General features: G+C 35.7%; 2 protein-coding genes across 6 annotated transcripts in view; both read left to right on the top strand.

Moving 5' to 3' along the window:
* Positions 1-9,807, top strand: part of LOC129567889 (uncharacterized) — a 181,919-nt gene extending 172,112 nt beyond the window's left edge. For all 3 annotated transcript variants that reach the window (XM_055445253.1, XM_055445252.1, XM_055445254.1), the window contains exons 21-25: positions 4,172-4,557; positions 4,657-4,786; positions 6,003-6,132; positions 6,402-6,884; positions 7,233-9,807. In XM_055445253.1, the coding sequence (XP_055301228.1) occupies positions 4,172-4,557; positions 4,657-4,786; positions 6,003-6,132; positions 6,402-6,884; positions 7,233-7,732 (1,629 nt within the window). In that variant the 3' untranslated portion in view covers positions 7,733-9,807. The remainder of the gene's footprint in view (positions 1-4,171; positions 4,558-4,656; positions 4,787-6,002; positions 6,133-6,401; positions 6,885-7,232) is intronic.
* Positions 9,808-12,153: 2,346 nt separating this feature from the next.
* Positions 12,154-20,377, top strand: LOC129567888 (GILT-like protein 1). 3 transcript variants are annotated; one of them, XM_055445251.1, is made up of 6 exons: positions 12,154-12,325; positions 12,441-12,520; positions 18,877-19,011; positions 19,305-19,403; positions 19,484-19,744; positions 19,839-20,377. In XM_055445251.1, exons 2-6 carry the CDS (start codon positions 12,464-12,466, stop codon positions 20,016-20,018), a joined length of 732 nt encoding a protein of 243 aa, XP_055301226.1. In that variant the 5' UTR covers positions 12,154-12,325; positions 12,441-12,463; the 3' UTR covers positions 20,019-20,377. The 3 variants fall into 3 exon arrangements, with proteins under 3 accessions (XP_055301226.1, XP_055301224.1, XP_055301225.1); XM_055445250.1 differs by having other exon boundaries at positions 12,252-12,348; XM_055445249.1 differs by having other exon boundaries at positions 12,218-12,520.
* The last annotated feature ends 177 nt before the right edge of the window (positions 20,378-20,554 follow it).

Raw genomic sequence — 20,554 nt, 5'->3', positions numbered from 1 at the left:
AATTTCAATTTAAATATTAACAATTCGAATGCTATTTTACGGAAAACCAAATTAAATCTACATTCACCAATCATTGAAAATGGATGGACGCATGCTTCAATTGAAAATATTATTATAAAACGAACGAAATGATATTTACTCATTGTCACCATCATTTCAATGGATTCAATGGAATGTGTCGAGAGAAGCGTTTTGGAAAATGATAATGAGCTTCACATTTTATTGGTAGCATTTCTAATGAAACCATGAAATTTAACACTATTCCCATTGTTTTGAGAGAGAAATATGCTTTTTTCATTGTTTTTTCTTTTCCCTGATTTTCGTTTTTGTCGTCATTTTTTTCTCGACGAAATTAAATTTTCGTTCAAAAAATTGTATTCGGAAAGAAAAGAAAAAAAAATCACGGACACTTTGAGCCACTGTCAGCGTCGTTCTAATTTACAGCAATCGCGTTGAAATCTAATTATTTGTCAACTCTGGGTGTCTTTTTCCGGGTTTTCATTTAATTTGGCATTTCCTTTTATTTAAAAAAAAAACGAATGGTTTTTGCTGGGCGAAAATCATGTTCTATTTGAAACAGAAGCACATTTTCAATTCAATAACCTAGAATCATGTTGGAGAGGTGTTTCAAGTGAATGTGACTGTAGCGAATTGTTGGTGTCTGTTTGAAATTGTATCGTCATTAAGAGCACACACACACACATGCAGACATGTATATGTACAATATACATGTAAGTGTGCCAGTCAGCCGGCCAGCGAGAGACAAGTATTTCAATAAAAGTCAGTAATGTCAGCACTGGGCGGCGTTCAGTATGTTCATTATAAAATGGTGTTCCTTTGTGCTAGCAAACCATATAAAATTACATTATGTAACGGTTTTAGCCATGAGCCATGCACTCACAGCAACGCTGTGTTCCCTTTGCATCTAAAAACATCAGCAAAAGCTCTCGCATTTGGAATAGAAACACTATTCGAAATAGTCTATTCCCCCTCAAACACAGTGAAGTGATGGCGAAAAAATGCGTGTGTTGCAACATTAGCCGGTTACATTTTAATAAGCCTAATAGAAAACACAGTGTGTTTGCCTTACGGCTAAAAAACAATTTAAAATGGACCCCAAACAATAGCAACGAATAAACCAAACAAGAAAATAAAACCGTTCACGCGTTACATACGACGCTAATTTCCTTTGATTTTTTTTCTTTTGTAAACTGTGCGAGAGAAAAATATTCGAGCGGATTTGTAGAGAAGAAAAACACAGACACAAAAGCCATCATCAAAGAAGGAATTGCACTTTGATGAGCAGATAAGTAGAATAAATGTAACCCATTTGGCTGAGACGGAAAAAACAGAAAATCAAATGAATTTTGCCGCATTTTCCGCCGGAATTAATTGAGAAAAAATCCCTTTGGAATGTGATTGTTACTCGCGCCATTTTTTCTTTCACTTTAATCCTCAACAAAAAAAAAGTGTTGAATTTTTTCAGAGGAGAGACATTTTTCTTGCGAGTTTTTCATACCGACAAGAAATGTGTCTGTTTTATGAAGATGTTGAAGCGAAATGCCGGTGATAATCCACCATAGATACCGACAACATACGGGGATTTGTACGACGAGCATGTCGCATAATGAGAATGGAATGTTGAAACTAAACTTGACCTCGTTTATGTGTCGAGGATGTGAAACTGAATACGAAATCCACTTCAAGTTCTTTTTTATGTATGCTCTAGCCCCTTTTAATGGTTTCTTGTTAACGGTCATCTTCGTCGGTGTGTAGCATCGTCGTGGCATTAACCCATCTGATTGGTGAACCCCATGGCGTTTAATTATAACATAAATGGGTACCGCATGACCGAATGCAAAGTTTATTACCATCGTCTGCAGTATCGCAGTGCATCCGGTTGTGAGTGTTTGCTTCGTCTTTATTGCTTTTATATTAAGACACGAGGCTATTATCCTTTTTCCAAATTAAAACGCACGCCTTTATGCATGGCTACAAAGTCGGCTTTTCACACGAGTTTTTTTTATTCACACCAGTTTGTCAAATCGACTTTTCTTTGCCGTCGTGTGAATGTTAACAGGCGTCACGTGCGTTAAAACAGACATACAAACAATTGCAATGTTGTAATAGAATTGAGCGGGTTTTTCATTTAAAACACACAACAGAATCTTTACTTAATACAATTCAAAAACAAAGCCTATACAAACAAATGAACGCTTGTTGAAAACATCAAGGCTACGATGAATCGGCAACCGACAGAGGCAGAAAAACTTCTTTTGAGTATGTAAGCAATTACGTTTTAATTTAAAAAGTTTTTTTTTTTTGCATTTTTGTCTTGAATTCGTGTATTCATTTCACTTGATGCGTTGCTTGTTTGCTGGGAAAATGAGAGAATTCCCTATTGTTGTACGATTCGTTCCGTTTCAGTCATCGAGACATCGACACTCCATATTCGGGCCGACTTTTCTCCACAAACGCTTCGTTTTTTTTTCTTTCCTATTATTATTAAAATCACTTGTTAACTGTTAAGATGAAAACAATGGAGTTTGGTATTGTTTGTCTCGGCAGATGCAGCAAAACGGTTGAGGGAAAAACAACCCAAATCGAAAGCAACAAACACACTGAAAAAAAAACGCTTTGAAAGTACAAGCGAAACAATATAAAAGCGCTTGGAGATTTGCTGAATGTGCACGAAAAATCAGTGAGAAAACCAAACAGAGTGCGATAGAGGGAGAGAGGGAGAGAGAAAGAGACGGAGAGAGATGGAAAAGCGATGTTTATAATTGCAAAAGTAGAAAAATAAAAGTATGACGTTCTTATGGGCTTTTGGTAGCGTGCTACGGAGAAAAACACAACATAAAACGCATTTCGCCACGATGATGATGTTCAAATAGAACAAGTAAAATTATGCGGAAACAATATCAGCAGAATTATAGGACTCAAACTGGAATTGCGGCGTTTTCGTGTCGTGTGCGCTCTCTCTCTCTCTCTCTCTCTCTCTCTCTCTCTCTCTCTCGCTGTGTGTGTGAGTGTGAGTGTGCTTTTCTTCCCTTTTTCTGTTCGCTGCTGCTACGAACAAAATCCATGCCAGTTCGTTTATAATGACATAGTCTTTATGATAAAAGCCTTCCTTCGCCGACATCGAAGTGATTGTGTTGTTGACGGCCAAACGATACAAAGAACAGCCATAATAATAAACTGAGATAGTTTAGTTAGCATGAGAGTCTTCATCATAATTACATATTTTTTCAGCTGTTCCGTTACTTTTCGAGGTTGAGCATTTTCAAAAGTTGCACTTTATTATTTAAGCAAAATGCAAATGCAAGCACTTCTGCTCCTCCCAACGCTCTTTCGTTCGCTATCTCCATCTCTTCCACTCTCTAGCTCTCTCTCTCTCTCTCCGGTCACAATGAGTGCACTTTACAACCAAATGAAATTGTGCCGAGTATAATGAAACTGTGAATTTCGCTCGTTTGTTGAAAAGCCACCACGGGAGAGAAAAGCCATGCTTTCTATTTAATGAATGTAAAATGAGTAATTGATCAAAGTAAGAAAGCTCTCCATTCTTTCTTTTTTCGTGAACATGCTCACAAAGACTCATTTCTTTCTCGAAAAGGCAAATAATTGAAGTCGCCATTTGTTCTTTGGACATTATGATTCACCTTGAGCAAATAAAGCCATTCTTTTGTTGGATTTTGTTTTTATATTTCATTGTCCTGCATTCGCAAATCTTCCCTTCAAGAACAAATTTGCTCAACTCTTGGCCAATCTCGAGATTAAATCCAAATTAATTGCCAGTTTGAGTAAATACTACATCGCTACAAAAATTGACGGACAGTAAAAAATGTACATTTTTTTTTGTTTGAGTTTAAAATTTATGTGGTGGCTAACATTTTCATAATTTTAAACTGTTGCCCAAAAATCAAAATCTATGTACCATAATTTGAAGTGAGCACATTTTCAACCATGGTTGAGGGTCTAAAAAAAACTTTTAATTAAATCACATAAACAATTTTGTGAAAATAACTGAAGTGAATTGTTAATGTTTCTGTTTGCCATTCATCGCATTATATTACGGGCAAAATGTTGCGGCGCAAAATAAAACGAGCGCCATTTTTACCTCCTATCACTAACAAGTTTTGTTGTTTGTTTGTTTCATTTTCCATTGCAGCACTGGTATGGCGTCATTAGTTCAACATTGGGCGGAATTTTGTTGTTAGGCTCGTCAACATTGATTGCCATAACGATGGTCATCGACTCAGAGTTGGGTCCACGAAAAAGTCCAACCGCGCATTTATCGTCCGGTATGCGTGGTGCTATTGGTCTCAGTTGGTTTATGCCCATTTTGTATGCGATCACCACATTACTCATATACACGGTGATGGACGAATGGCCACTCAACTGGTGGATGACAGTGAATACGATCGGTTTCGCATTGTTTGTCATCATCGAAACTCTATTTGTGATATTATTTTCGTTATTATTCTATACATTGGTGCATAAGCTCAGCTATTTAGCCAAAAAACATGACAAACACGGGATCCTCATAACAAAACGGTAACATTTTCCATATCAATGTCAAATTGTTTTTGTTTTTTTTACGAAAATTTACCTTCAACATTGTGAATGACCCAATTTAAATGTTATATTTTCCAGAATTGGACTCGTCTATCGAATCACATGTCTTCTAGTATTAAAAATATCAACGGATATTCTGTATTTAATGTATTCCAATTCCAATGAAATTTTATTTAGCTATATTTTCGGTGCACTGTGTATCTGTTTGGTAAGTTGCTTTTGTGTTTGATTTAACAAAATATTCGGTAACATTCACCTCGGTACACAGCACACGTATTTTCGTGTGTTTGTGTGTGTGTGTGTGTGTGGATTAAAATGAAATGAGGAAGCAGATGGGAAAACCTCAAAATTCCAAGTCAAATAATTAAGCTGGTTTGTTGGTTTGTGTTCGTTCCACTGCAAATGAAACCGACAGAATATCGCTTTCAATTTTCATTCTCCGCTTTTCATTCTCAGCAAATATTTGTACATGAACAATATTACAAAAATTGTTGTACCATGTCATTGCCAACTATATGCACGCAGCATTTATGTTATGCTAACTAAAGTATATCCAACTGAAAATGAACAAAAATAAATGGGTATAATGGAAACTTCAACATTTTCATATTTTGTTTTACACGACAAAACCGTTGTTTTGCTTGCATTCTCTCGTACTCTCTCTCATTCTCTCTCGGTCGCTTGCTTGCTCGTTCTCATCCCCGATCCTTGCAACGTTCACAATAATATTATGAACCGAGTACTTTGCATGAATAATAAACACGGCTCTACAAGTAGGAGGTATCATAAAACGACCTATTCAGCATTTCGTTAAACTTTCATTCAATACAAGTTGTCTCTATGCGCTCACTAGTTTCGATATTTTTTTTTTGCTCCTGCTTTGTATCTCTCTCACTCTCCGTTTCTTTGTGTGATCGTGTGAGAGCTCGGAGAATATGTTCATTGTGAATAATTTATCGGAAAATGATAACGACAGCAGGAAAAGCGATGGTAAAGACCAAAAATCGAACAGACAAAAGCCTTTTCAAGTTTCGTTGTTAGCATCGGATTCCCGGAAATGTCGCAATTTCCCATGAGAATGTTCGACTCAAGAATGCAAGCGAACGACAAAGAATGCATGAACGAAAAGGAATGCCGTCAAGAAAATTTTAAATGTTCACATATCAAACAGGATTTGACAAACAAAGAATAAAACGATCCAGACATTTGAACGACATGTTATCGTTTTTTTTCTTCTCGTTCTCACATCAGGTGCCGGTTTTTTTCTTTTCTCCGCCGACGAGCGTGTTTCCATCGCTTTAACATTTGACATAAAATTAAGCCGGAGACTTTTCCTAGTTTCACGGCGGAACATAGCTGTATTGTTTGCGATGGATTTTAAAACGAATGCTTTTTCTCTCTCTCTCTCTCTATCTCCTCGACAGGGTTTCACTTTACTGTTTTGCTTTGTTATAAAAGCTGAAACGAAACTGAAATCGGATGCACTGAACAAAAGTAACAGCAAACAAATTATCGAAGACTATTGTTCGGGATCAATCAATAGTCCTCTGAACTGTAAGTAACATTTCCGTATCACTTTGATGTTGAAAATTTCGTATAATCCAATCACACCCCACGAATGGTTTTCGAATCGAGCGTAATGCGATTCAAATAAAATGTTTTAAAAAGTAGCTCATGAAAATAGCACATAAACACACACATATAAATGTTTCGATTGTTTTTTCTTGCACGCTTTACTTCTTCTCAATTTGTATTTGATTTTTGTTTTTATTTTTTTCTTCTCTTCTCTTCCTCTTGGCGCTCGTCATTTCGATCGGATGCAGTTTATACAAATCATGAAATAGAAAAGGAGAATGATTGTTCAGTGCCATCGACACAATCATCAACAAAGAAATTACCGTTAGCAATAACAACGCGACGATATCCATTGGATCGCTTACAAACGACAACAAATATTACTGATCCGTACATAACAACTGGTGGTTTATGTGAAACAACATTTTTAGAATTAAACGATCCGTCGGCCAATTTAGATGTAAATTTTATCGAATTCAAACAACATCCAAATCAGCAACAGCAACAGCTTCAGCACCACCAACAACAGCAGCAGCAACAGACGCTATCGAACCAACCATCACAGTATCCATCGCTGTTGGATGCCAACGGCTATGAAATGGAAATCGTACCAACGGATTTAAGTTTATATGGCAGCAGTTGTAAGCCATCACAAGGAAAATGCTATTTAAGCGATACTAACGATTTCGTTGGTGTTGGCAGTTTAGACATTTTACAAGGCGTAAGACAAGGTCAGTGTAGCATCCAAGTACAAAACCTCCTCTACCCCAAAATGAAACCCACATATACATACGTATACACATGCTCCGCAACTGATTTACATCTCATCAAAATTTACAGTCTCATCGTGCTGATTGTTTTTATGCACTATAACATATAAAATTGAACGCACACGCCGTTTTTGTGTATTCATACGCTCCGCGAAATCATCCCATTTCATATTGACATAACACCAAAAAGTCATGTTACGACCTTTACGGTCTTCAATCCATTGCTTCGCATTTATTGTTGATTTTTCGATGCTAACATATTCCGTTTATTTTTCCTTCTCTGTGTTTCACTTGGTTATTTCGTTACAGATAGCGTAATAGGCATCCGTAGTAATTATAATGTGAACGATCAAATGGTTAATCCCGATATAAATGGCAGCAATTTATCAACGTTGGCTCCATCCACATCGAATGTGACGGTCGGCGATGGTGGCAGTGGTTTGCATTCGTATGTCAATCAAAATCAATTGCTATTCGATAAGAATCATGAGAAATCGGGCCAAAAGATATTAGAGTCAGCGAATGTACATGCGGTCGATCCGCAACCATCAAGCACAGCTAAGCTAACGGTCAACGCGCCACCAACGATAACCGTCACGCCAACTGACGATACGGACAAAACTATTGACGGCATGCTCGACCGAATCTCACACGATTTGGATTATCTGTTGAATCGCATGGCTGAAATTCCACCCGCACCGCCACCACCCGCATCAACCGCTCCAGCACAACCGCCACCACCACCGTTGCTAGCGCACAATTTAAGCGTGCACGAAGTCATTCTCGAAGAAGAAGCCGAAGATTTGTAATCAACGACATCAAATCGAAATAACTAAAACTGTACAGATTTCGTTTTTCCTTTCTTTTCGGTTTCAGGTTAGTGTTTTTTCTATTGAAAACATTCAACAATGTTCATATTTTTTTCTGTTCCGTATCGTCCACATCCAAGTGGGTGAATCGATCATTTAACATTTAGATAGGATTATTCTAATTGAATTTATTCCGATACACTGAAAAAAAAGATAGCGAAAACAATTTCCAATTTCCAGATTGAATGTATAAAATACCACTACCTTATTCGTTAAGTGAAGCAAGGAGAGAAAGACCATACCATTTCCATAATACTAATCCAAACGAATTTTTTTCCCTTTTAATTTGGAGTTATATTCTATAGTAAGGCTATATCATTGATATCAAAGTTAACATGAACAAACACACATACTTTTCCGTTGGCATTTCGCCACATCTCATCTAACCCCTCTTTTTAATATATCCAATCAAAGTTTTCAATATTTAAAACCAATACGCTCAAACTGTTGATTTTGATTTTTTCTGTTCAAGTTTTGTTTTTTTGCTTTTATTTTAAAAAAAAATACTTTATCAAAGTGATGATCTGGTTTCTGTCTCTGAGTTTTATTGGCCAGCGGCAAAAATAAAATTGAATTGGAGAAAATGAATGAATAATAATGGAAATGATTGAAAAAACAACCAAATGATTCAAACATTGACCACATTAATACCCACTAGGAATTAAATTTGTGATTTATTTGTTGTTCTCTTTATAATTTTTTTTATTGCATTTATAAGAGTAATTGAATCCAATCAAACGCTTCATTGCAGACGGAAGCATCAAATTGATTCGATCCATTTATCAATTATATTTTTTCGGTTACGGTTACAAATCAATGTATCGCATAAGATGAGCGTTATTTGCGCATAATTTGGACAACGCAAAAAATATATGTACAGTCGACACTTGGGAACCCAAAATCAATCCCCCAATGACTTGATTCTCTTCAACGAGTTCAGTGTTCAATGAATATTGCCCATAGTGTGTTTGAAATATCGATATATGTGTATAGATACTATCGACTGTTTTTTCGATGAATGGAAATTAATTTGAGCTCTCTTTGAGCTTTGCTTTGTTTTATCATTAAATTTCATGCAAACGATACCCAGACTACATGGTAAAAAATTGGGTTCATATAAAAAAAAACGAAATTGTAACAAATTGGTTTTGAATCACCATTTTCTCGTTCTTAAAAATGACAGCATCACTTCATTGAAAGTATGATGTTTTATGTTTTTCCATAATTTTCGATGGACAGATGCGATACTATCAATTAGGTCAAAACTCTTAACTCAAGAGTAACTACAAGTCCAAATTTCTGTTTGACCAAAACAGCCAATTTAAAAAAATACACATTTTTTGTGATTTGTTCTAATCACCTAATGCAAGTACATAAGTCGATACAAATCTCCAGTAGAAACATCATAACATCATAGTATTATTATTCTAAAAACCTATCAAAACTCAACGATTTTTTTATTTGTTTTCTAACACCAATTGTTTTTTAAAAGAGTTTTTTATTTTTTTTTTTGTAAATGAAATGATTGTATTTATCAACGTTAATATTGTAAATAAACTCTATCAAAAGAAGAAGAAGAAGAAGATGGAAAATGAATTGATATGAAAATAGCCAAAAACCAAATCGATGTAATTAAAACACAATCAAATGTAAGAGATGCGCAGAACAAAAGACAAAACCAACCAAAAAACAAACAAAATGTTTAATGTTTATACATATTGTATCATTTCTATGTTCCAATTTAAATGTTAAGGACTACAAATTCCATTAGCTTAGGAATTAAACGAATGAACAAGGAAAGTATGAAATAAGAGAGAAAATGTTGAGTTACGAGAAAAAACGATGAAAATCAAACATAAAAAAATTGAACATTTACTAAATATGACAGCAACATCAATCTATCGACTAATCGAAAGAACATTTCTAGCCATAATTCTTGAGTGTTTCTTGTGTAAAATATACATCTTTTTCCAAAAATGAACATAAAATTTTCGATCAACATTCTTTAGAAATAATGAAATGACTTTTTATTTTCTATTAATGGGAATGATTATTCGAAAATCGAGGTAAAAGATTTTATTTTGGGTAAGTATTTGAATGTTTTTATTTGCAGTCTTCTAACAAGAGCGTTGTTTGATATGGATGATTCTCATGTGAAGTTCACAACTCAGCCAAGTCGAAACGTTCAAAGAAATAAATTATCGAATTCGATCTGTTGGAAGCTGCAGTCGGAGTAAATAAAAATCAACGATTGGTCAAGTGGCCGAATGTTAAATATTTATTTTAACATAAAAGGGGTAAAATAGATTTGTTTATTGTGCAACACGAATTAAGAACATTTGCCGAACTTAATTCGTTGCATTGCGTTGTGATTTTAAATGCACCATGAAATGCATTAAAACGTGACTCAAGTGGGAATTGAATAAGCGATTGAAGCAGTGTTTTCGCTCTCTCTCCCTTTCTCATATTCATACTTTCGCTATTGGGATTCGGAATGAAAATCTCATTTAAAATAAATCTCTGGTTCAAAAATAGCAGAAAACTTCTATACTGAAAACAAGACCGTTCGTTTTTAATCACAAAACACGATGAAATCTATTTATTTTAACTGAATTGGTTTGTAAAATGCTGAATACACACAATGCCGATTGCAATCGGAGCAAGAGACAGAGTGGGAGAACAGACAGAGGTAAGTATAGTAGAGCCAAAATGAATGCTGTTGAAATCAGTGGAATTTCATCGCACGTAATCGACTACTGAACCACGTTCAATTTACTCGTATCAACACGTAGCACATTCATTTTTCTAATTCCATCGAGTCTTTCAACTTTTTGCATTTTATTGAATTTACAACTTGACAATTCAACGCTTACGTCTAATTTTGCAATCTGGCTAGCTTGGTTGAAAGCTGATGTGTGGCCGGGCAGGTAATGACCATCACAAAGAGCACGGAATTGAGAACAATAGATGGTGATGCAGTACATGCATACATGCTGCACACAGTTGACATGGAACATACGATGCCCCATATGCGCCTTTGGGAATTTTAACAATGTGTTTATTAAATAATACTTTGCAGGAACAGGAAAAAAAGCACAAAGTAGAGAAATTAAGGTAAAAGTTGAGCATACGTGCGTGCATTACCGCTGTAGAATAGGCAAAATGTTACAAGTTTTTAAGTAGATTTTTGCTATTCGATGCATGTGTTGCCCATTTAAATCCCACAAAAGCTATGCAAAACACATTGTTCCACAATGTGTGCGTGTTTCGGAGAGAGAGAGAGAGAGAGAGAGAGAGAGAGAAATGGTACCCGGTCGGTTATCATATATGCATTGCTAGACACATGGTTGGACTTGTACCGACGTGAAATTCAGCTTCAGTGATTCGAATCAACGTAATCGTAGACACTCATGTTTGATCAATGTAAATTGCAAACACAAAATTTCGATAGCATCGTTCTCGCTTTTCTTTTCAGCAAAAAAACTTTTTTAATACCTTCAATCAAAATATTTTCATTCTCCAGCACGCATGCATAGTTACTGCACAATTTGTGTCGTTGCCAACCTGTAAATGGTGGTGTAATCTCATGTTATTCAAATGGATTTTCTCCGGCAAAAATCTTTCATCGCTGAGATGACTACTTATCTAAAAATATTCCACATGTTTGATGTTTTCCCCTACACAGTTTGTTGACATATTGAAGGGAGCGAATAAAATCGATAAACAGACAATAAGACGGTAGAGTTTGGAATGACTGTTTGCATGTGTTTTGGAGCGATGATGTCACAGGCCATCGATTACATAATATCGGCCAAGATCAACAAAACCATTTTCTTCAGAAAAGCACACAAAAACATATGTGTGAAAACAGCCCATTGACATATTGGGCGCTGGTTTGTATGTTATAAACATGCACCTAGCAATATTCCGCATAACAAAACAGCGTTTCATGTTAATACATCAGAACACGAACCCAAATACCAATACACAAACACACACGAACACACATACACACGCCACAAACAGCAGCAAGAGAAAGAAAAACAACATCGTTGAATGAGAAACCTGTTTTTTGGCTCATACTTCAACTGCTCTGGAGACATTCCTATAAGCGTACGACACTCATAGGCATGGCGATGATGATGTGCACTAATTTGACTTAGGCCTGTGTGTATGGCGCGTGCTTTGTTTGTATTAGTAACCGCTGCATAGTTACCGAGCAGAAAATGAATATCAAAACAAAATCGAAAAACAAACTCAGTCGATTGTATTGTGCGCCAATACACACGCAACCGACAAAGCTACGCTACACTATGAACTCGCTCACGTACAAAACGAACGAACGAGCGTTAGTGAATGAAAAAGAGTGAGAGAGAGGTAGTGTGGTAAAAGCGAGAATTCAAATTATTCATTCTTTTTCGAGTTCAGTTGTGAATTGAATTTGGAACGTGTTACAAGCTTCAAACTTTTCGCTCATACCTTTTTTTTTAAATTCAGAAACAGACACACACAGACACTTTAGAGCATTTCAACGTTAGTTTTTATTCCTCATTTTGGTGCATAGTTCCGTTTATATTAAATTTCGTTTGGCTCTTTGTTACGAGTGAAACAGTTTTTGACGGAAGAATTTCAATTTTTATTTCGATAGTTACTGCAAATAATCAGACAAAAATGTTGGTCAAATTAGTTGGATTGTGTGCGCTAGTGGCTGTTTGCAGTGCAATTGGGGTAAACTGGCTTATTTTTTTACTCCTTTCTATTAATAACAAATTATTCAGATTTAAATCAATATCGCATGATGGCGCATCTGTTCGCTGATGTATTCAAAACGATTACTCATCAGTCGATTTCATGGTAACAAATAAACAACTGAATTTAGAGACGAACGCAGATTTCTTTTCTTTACTTGCTTGGGAAGACCGGTCTTTTCGAAAAGAATGACTTTTCTATCAGAATCGTATTTTTTTGTTTTGCACTCTCGCCAAATTCACAGAGTCAAACAGTGTATTTTTCAAGTTGTTTTTGATTTATTTCAACAAACATGAGTCTTCATCTTCTCATTCAATTGGCCATGAACATGCCAGAGCAAAGAGAAAAAAACAGAGAGCGACGATTTAGAACGAAATAATTGAGTTATTGTATTTTTATGCTTCTGCTACGCAAATGGAACGATGTGAAAAATTCGCAAAAAGCCAAAACCATCAAAGAAGAACGTTCTGTTAATTGGTTCTTGATCTATTATTGGCATTTTCTGAAGTTCAAAAAACTAATTGGAATCAAGTGCTTATTGTGGAATTAATGAGATTATGCATCAATTGAAGATTCAACTAGATATCTGAGAAGGAAATGTGGATTTTTCAAAGATCAACTTTTGCTTAAAATCATCATAAATATGCATACGGAATGTGTGTGTGTGATGCATAGCCTTTTTAATTGAAACACAATTATCGACATGAATACAACAATTTTGTTTTCTCGCTACCACGTTTAAATGCAATGGGCGTTGGTAGCGATTCAGTATAAACTTAATACCTATTAACTATTGTGGTTTCAAACACATACACGGTGTGTGATGCATTGTATGTAAGTTTTGCTTTTAGTTTTTTTTTTCTTCTTCTCCCGATCCAAGTTCGCTCTTTTTTCATTCGATTCTCCATTGTAGCGCAATTTATGTGTTTTCTCTCGTTCTCATCAGTGTAGCTCATTTTAATGCTTGACGGCGCTCGCTTTGACAGTCTCACCTCTATCTCTCTATGCTCCGTGTGATACTTACGAGCAACGCTCTCACTGCGTATTCGGTCAGCCGCATATTTTGTATGTTACACAATGGGCATTGGACATGTGATTTAATGTTTTTACCATTCGCTTGAGGGGGCCATTGAACTGCTCGAAAATGAAACGACGATTTGGTTTCGTGTTTTGTCGCAATAGTCATTCCTCTGAATTCGCTTAACATATTCTTACCATATCTAGCGAGTTGTCGTGGCCATGTTTATTTCTCAATTTTCGATGTCGGCACAACACAGATTCCAAATTATATGGGGAAAACATTGACAGTCGCATAGTTTTTTTTCGTTTAGGAAATACAACTGAATGAATAACATTCTATTAAAAAAGACAAATTTAATGGCATGTTCGACGGAATGCGTCGAATTAAATGCGTTATCGTTTACGGAATTACAACTGCAATCATAATTTTATGTTGTTGTGAATTCACTTTTGAAAAAATATGGAAATGAATAATATGATATCTAAATTGTATCACATGCTACAATTCACATATAAAAATTATTCATTTAATGTCAAACAAAGCATTTATCGGCAGTTTAAATCAACTTCAGTCATTGTGATGCATATTTGAATAAAATATTATTCCTTATGAAATTGCTTCAGTCATAGGTGATATAAATGTCGACTCAATTCATTTAAACTCAAAACGATTGAATCCCCTTCTCCCTAGTTAACCCGATCTTTCTTTAAATTCATTTGATTCTTTTTTGCTTTGTCTCATAACAACCTATTTCAAACGATGTAATTGGTAATGATTCGTCATTTGTGTCTTGTGTCTTCATGCATATACTTTTTGCCGTGCTGATATTGACCATGGCACATTATGAAATATTCAAAACTCTGCAAAAAGCATTCATATTGTGTCCACGAAAAGTGTTTTGGCTCAAACAATCCACGAACACATATAACTAGATTTAAGTGATTGCGTCCGTAAATCAAAACCGATCATTTCTGCTACATCATCAATGCAATAAATAATAATCAGTGTCACGTGGTGAAATATACGTTCGAATAATTCGTAGCAAAATGTGCTGCGTTGTTGCTGCGAGAGTGAAACATTGTGCATTAGCTATCTGATGTGGTCGTCATAAATGACGCCTGGCCCAATCAGCAACTAAAATATGAATTTTACACATTGATCGAACAACAGTAGGAAAAAACCGCTGTAAATCGTTTTATAGCCGAAATCAAATATCGATAACGTTTCAAATCGTGCAAATTCGTTTACATAAAACACTTTGATGTGAACGTGACATGCTAATGAAAACCATCGAAATTTCTTTCATGTCGCTATGAATTTTAGCACTCGCAAACGAATGTCATTTATGAAAACCGAAACGAAGCCACGCTGAATGCAATACGTTTTCTTTGATTTCAAATGGAGCATTGCATGCCATTTTCACGGATTTCAAATTAACAAAATGGGATGGTCTTTGAATGCAAAATATTGTTTGAATTCAAACAGAGAAATTTCGTTCGCACCTTCAACCCATTTCACTCTTGTACAAAGTATTGCGAAACATGACGGAATCTATGCATGGTTCATTTTTTGCCGGTCACTAAAAGCTATTCATTCAAAATGATAGGCAGAGTTTGAACCAAATAATAGTGATTGTTGTACTCACGTCAATGTGAAGGGGTCTGGCTAAAAATAAAATGCTATTATTTGGTCATGACCGATGCAATTCGAGTAACAATGAATGTTTTATATCAAATCAAAATAATCTCTATGAAATGTAAAATAATAAATCTGATAACTTGCAATAATTGGAAACAACATTCGAATTCTGGAGAAAGAAAAAAAAAGTTGCAACAATATTTATTGTCCGTGAAATTCCAGCAAATGTGTTGTTTTTTTTTGTTCGAATGCGATAGTACTCTTTTTGGCACTCGTGATTTGAATAATTTTTTGTGCGTCTCTTCAATGTACTCAAAATAAACAAAACAATGAATGATTAAGTTGAATTGATTAGAACCGAAAGAGCTATTAATTATTATTATTGATCAATTAACAATGGTAGCGTCTATTAATTATTTGGCACTTTTTAAATGACTGTGTGGCTGCTTAATTAAGAACAGACACTTTTGGTATACTAACACTGTCTGAGTGCGCCGGTCTGGTCCGTCTCTTGCAAACGACTAATTTATGGGATCAAAGCGAAAAGGTCAGTGGAGAAAGAAAAGACAGATTGTCTCTCTTGTTTTTGTCGGTCGTATTACTATATTTTGCACCCACATCACATTGTTATCTATGTTATGCAAATTGTGAATGAAGAGAGAAAGAGAAATTCAGTGGCCAAGAAGTTGGTCTCTATGTGAATCATGATAAGAATCTTTTGCCGCATTTGTGCAACACGTAAATGAAAATAGTTCTATGTGCTGTGCTGTGCACAGTGTGCACACAAATAGAAAACTTATAAATGTGACGCAAAGCTGAAGTGTTTTGTGTATCCGGAATGGAAGACATGAAGAAAAAGAGACACATAAATCATAATGCATGAATAGCAGTTGTTTGTTTTCCAATCTCCTGAAAAATGGATTTCAAATGCAAATCTTCTTTTTTTTCCATATATTTTATGATTGTTCTTTGTTTTGATTTTTCTATGATTGCGTTGTGCCATCCCGTCGGGTTGTGTATGTGATGTGTTTTGATTCATGAAGACTTCCAATGAAGAAGCGAGCATTGAAAAAACTGGCAGTGTGAACTCCATGCAAATATAAACGAATTGTGTGCTGCTATCGATTTTTCTGCATTTCAATAGCAATGTTTTTCATTCATTGACCCAGCTCGGAGCGATGGCAGTGTGAATAGTTGCCCTTTTTTTCTGCTTCTATTGACAGCATTTGGATGAAAATAGTTTTACCCGATGTTTCTCTGTCGTTTATTGATTCTCATACACTACTGCATTCAATGCAGTGGCCAGCGGTTTTCTCTGTTTCCACATTGTTTGTTGGTCATGCATTTCAACACAGTTCAAAACAAAATTCACTTTTTCCACTCAATTCACTCGTGTGATGCAGCATATACACACACAATCGCATTGGGTCAACATACGAAGTGATGGGCAGGGGGGGAGGCAATGCTAACACATTCACCGATACAACCAAATGTGAACAAAACATACTCAATCATTATTAGAATGCGATGGGAAAAAAGGCAGCTACCTTTTGCATTTGGATAAAATGGCGAGAGAAGAGAAAAAAAGTGGAAATGAAAACGGGAAAAGTTCTTTGTGATCATAGTTTGGGGCATGCACTTCCGTGCACATCACTGTAATTTCACACAAATATTCATATCATTAAAAATGCATTCATCTTCATTCCGTGCAATTTGTTTTTCGTCAATGAATTGTACTGTTCAGATGACCGATACGCTTTCCAAAAATAGACAATGATTTTAATAGATTCTATTTTGTCGCGAACATTGACACCAATTAGTGAATGTTTTCTAAGTCGGCATATTTGCCATTAAACACGTATTTGTTGGATGCAAATTGGTCAAATTGTGATACTTTAACCCATAAATGAATCTATTGAGTGTAAATTTATTTGTTTTCATCTTGACTTGCATCGAAAAAAAAATCATTTCTTTGTTGCCCATTAGCGCAACCACGTTAATTACGTATATTTTTGCTTTTCGACTTTGGCATCGTTAGTGAGCTGTGACATTCATTTAACATGGAGATAGAGAGTGTGTGCGAGAGGGAGAGTCAAACAAATAGCCGTCTTTTGCAAATGGAGATTGACGAGCGTTGTTATTCGATTGTGGTTAGAGCAAACAGACGACAACAACAATAGATCTATTTAGACTGCATGCGCTCATACAACACAACAATATGCACGGTTCAGAACTCTGTGGAAAAATACCGAAATACCTGGAAATACCGTACACTTCAGTCGTACCGCACTACACTTTCGGCGGACAAAACACAACACACAATGTGTTAACTCTTCCTCCCGTTTCATACAATACGAATCGAATTTTCAGCCAAAATAGATAAACATTTTACAATCAGTATATTCCCCATTCAGCACATAAACTGTAGCAAATATAAATTATAAATATAAAATCTGTATTTGCCGTAAATTCTGTGCAAATAAATAGCGCGCGTTCACCATATCGGAAAATGCTATGGACAAATTTCCAAAGAATAGATGCGATACACATTGTTTCAAGAATCTCATTTGGTGTGGCTGAGTTTGAGGCGAGACGTGAACAATAGAATTTGCCAACAAATCGTTCATTTTGTTTGCATAGCCACACAATATGGGACTATTTTAGAATCCATTCAATCGACATTATTGTAAGCAAAATAACTTTCTACACACAGTCAGAACAATAGGGTTCATTTATTTACTTGAAGAAGCGTCGCCTTTTCGTTAGAAATGCAACAGAAAGTGAAGCTTAAGATGCATGAGAATTGTGTTAGTCGAAAGTAATCAGTCATGTAGAATCATTTTCAACGTGTAATTTATTCATAAGCTGCTCATCCGGAATGGTTATCCCAATGGAAGTCTCCATTCAAGAATTATCTATTAAGTAAACACAAGATACAATTTTCTCCTTCTATTATGCAACATTTTATATTCCACTCTATCTGAATGTATCACAATAACTCTGCAAAGGCAACAATCACGGCACCTCGGTCTCGCTGTTTAATTAGTTGGTTTATGACATAAAAATGGCAACAAGTTCGGTTGTCTACGAGAAAATACACAACGCCAGCCATATAATGACGTTTCTTTGCAAAAGTTTATGGTTCATTTGTAAGCCCAAGAGTGTATTAAGTGATGGTAATCGACATGTAGAACAATCGTGAATTTACAGCCCGAATTATGACTTTTACTGTCATGTGCCATGCAAACATTGTAAATATTTTATCATCAACGATAAGCCGATAGCTGTGTGCAGTCTTCGTTGAATATTTACTGACGAAAATGATCTTTGCAAAACAAATTCAACAACTAAATATTGCAAAGCAATTAGCATGAATGAAAATTGAATGAAAACAATAGATTTTGCTGTGGTTTGTCAATGCGTTGGTTTTAACATATAACCGTTGAAGATCAACTTCAGAACATTAATCCATTGTAGTGTTTAATTTTCTAAAGTTATTTTCTGTTTCCTTTTTTTTGTCATTCAAACCATTCAATTTGATTGCATTGGCCCAAATTTCTCGACTGCCACTAGAAAGATAAACAATTCCGACAGTCGACAAGCACATTATTTCAGTTGATCCATTTTTCATCTGTTGATTGTTATTTTCTTTTCCATTTCGGTTCTCTTTCGATAGGTACCATTGACTGTATATTATGAGTCGCTATGTCCTGATAGCGTAAGATTTATCGTCGACCAATTACACCCGGTGAAATCCAGCCCGTTGGGTCGTTACATTGACGTCACTCTAATCCCATTTGGAAAGGCATCCGTAAGTATCGTTCGAACAAATGCACATAAATTTTGGATTGGCAAAACCGGAAACTACTACTTGCCATTTGGCATGGCCATCACTTCAATGCAAGTTTCCAGTGGCTGGTTGTGTGTGTGTGTAGTGTTCTGGTATGGTTTCCGGTTTTACGGTGGCAAATTATCGTTATGAGAGAGACAACACAATTATTTATTACCTATCTGTTCACTGATCTGCAATATTCTCTTTCGTTTTCTATGTGTGTGTGTGTGTCTCCCTTTCTCTCGTTCAATGGTGGTCAACACGGAAAACAGTATAAAACGGAAGGAGCGGATGTGCTATTCACTTGTCAACATGGTCCAAATGAATGCTACGGCAACAAAGTGCATGCCTGTGCCATCCAACACATTCAGGTAAGTATCAACATTTATAACCATTAGATTGCACATTCGCTGATATACCATTTCTCTCTTTCTCTTCAACCGTTCTGCAGGTGAACTCATATCAGAATTCAAAAACAAAGGAATCGCTTACATTAGACTATGTAGCGTGTTTGATGCATTCTTGGATTACATTCAAAGATGCCGTTTTTCCGGGTGCAAAATGCGCAAAAGATTTGCAGCTACCAAATTGGCACGTGATTGAAGAGTGTGCCAATACAACAGAAGGCAGTAAATTACTACAAGACTACGGTGTACGAACCCAAGAGTTGAATCCACCACTGTCTGAAGTGCCAACCATCACATTCAATCATGTAAGTCCATTTTCGATTGAGAAAATCGGCTAAAATCACTTTGAATCATGTGACACATTGAGTGAAAATTACATTTTCTCCATCTCTATTCCAGCAAACCGACAAACAACTGCACGAGCTTGCATTGAGAGACCTACGGACAGCCGCTTGCCGCGTCATGAGAGAACCCAAACCATATGAATGCAGCAATATAAACAGTGCCATTGGAAATACCGCAACATTTGCTCTGGTTTCAATTTGTGCAACCATTTTTGCCGTCATGAAAGTCTTTTAGACACGAAAATATCTTATCGAATGTAAAGAGACTTAATTTTTTTTTCTTTATTTGCACAAAATTGTACTAAATCAGAGGAATGATGAGGTTTAAGTGAATTGCTTTCAATGCAATTTTATAAAACAAAATGTTGTAAATATTTTCGGTGTGCAATTTTTATCGAAATGAACAGCAATTTCAAGTGATTTTCATATATATTTTATTTGTATGTTGATAACGTAAATCGAAACTGTCCTATTGTACAAAAAAGAAAACGTATTGCAATCTTTTTACTCTAGCATAATCACACAGGCGAAATCCATTGAAATTGAAATTGTAAATGGAAAATATTCGAATAAATTGTGTCAACACACAGAAAATGATGGTTTTTAATTTCAATTTAATTTTTTAAATTGATTAAATGATTTAAAAGGTAAACAAAATGATTTAATCCAGCCTTAAAAACTACAAACAAGAAAAAAAAATCCATTTCGTATTCGAAATGATGGCGTTGCGAAAATTGACAGCCAGATGGCGACACAAACTCAACGAAACAA

Source organism: Sitodiplosis mosellana, unplaced genomic scaffold (genome assembly GCF_009176505.1).
Source record: "Sitodiplosis mosellana isolate CC-2019 unplaced genomic scaffold, AAFC_SMos_1.0 Smas_scaffold_13, whole genome shotgun sequence".
Taxonomy (NCBI): Eukaryota; Metazoa; Arthropoda; class Insecta; order Diptera; family Cecidomyiidae; genus Sitodiplosis; species Sitodiplosis mosellana.
Note: the sequence above shows the minus strand (reverse complement) of the source record. Positions and strands in the feature narration are given on the sequence as shown.

Excerpts from the sequence above, each read along its gene's own strand:
- LOC129567888 (XM_055445251.1), top strand. The coding sequence starts at position 12,464 with ATGTTGGTCAAATTAGTTGGATTGTGTGCGCTAGTGGCTGTTTGCAGT. Across the intron at positions 12,521-18,876 it reads CTGTTTGCAGTGCAATTGGG|GTACCATTGACTGTATATTA; the intron begins GTAAACTGGCTT and ends CTCTTTCGATAG. Across the intron at positions 19,404-19,483 it reads GTGCCATCCAACACATTCAG|GTGAACTCATATCAGAATTC; the intron begins GTAAGTATCAAC and ends ACCGTTCTGCAG.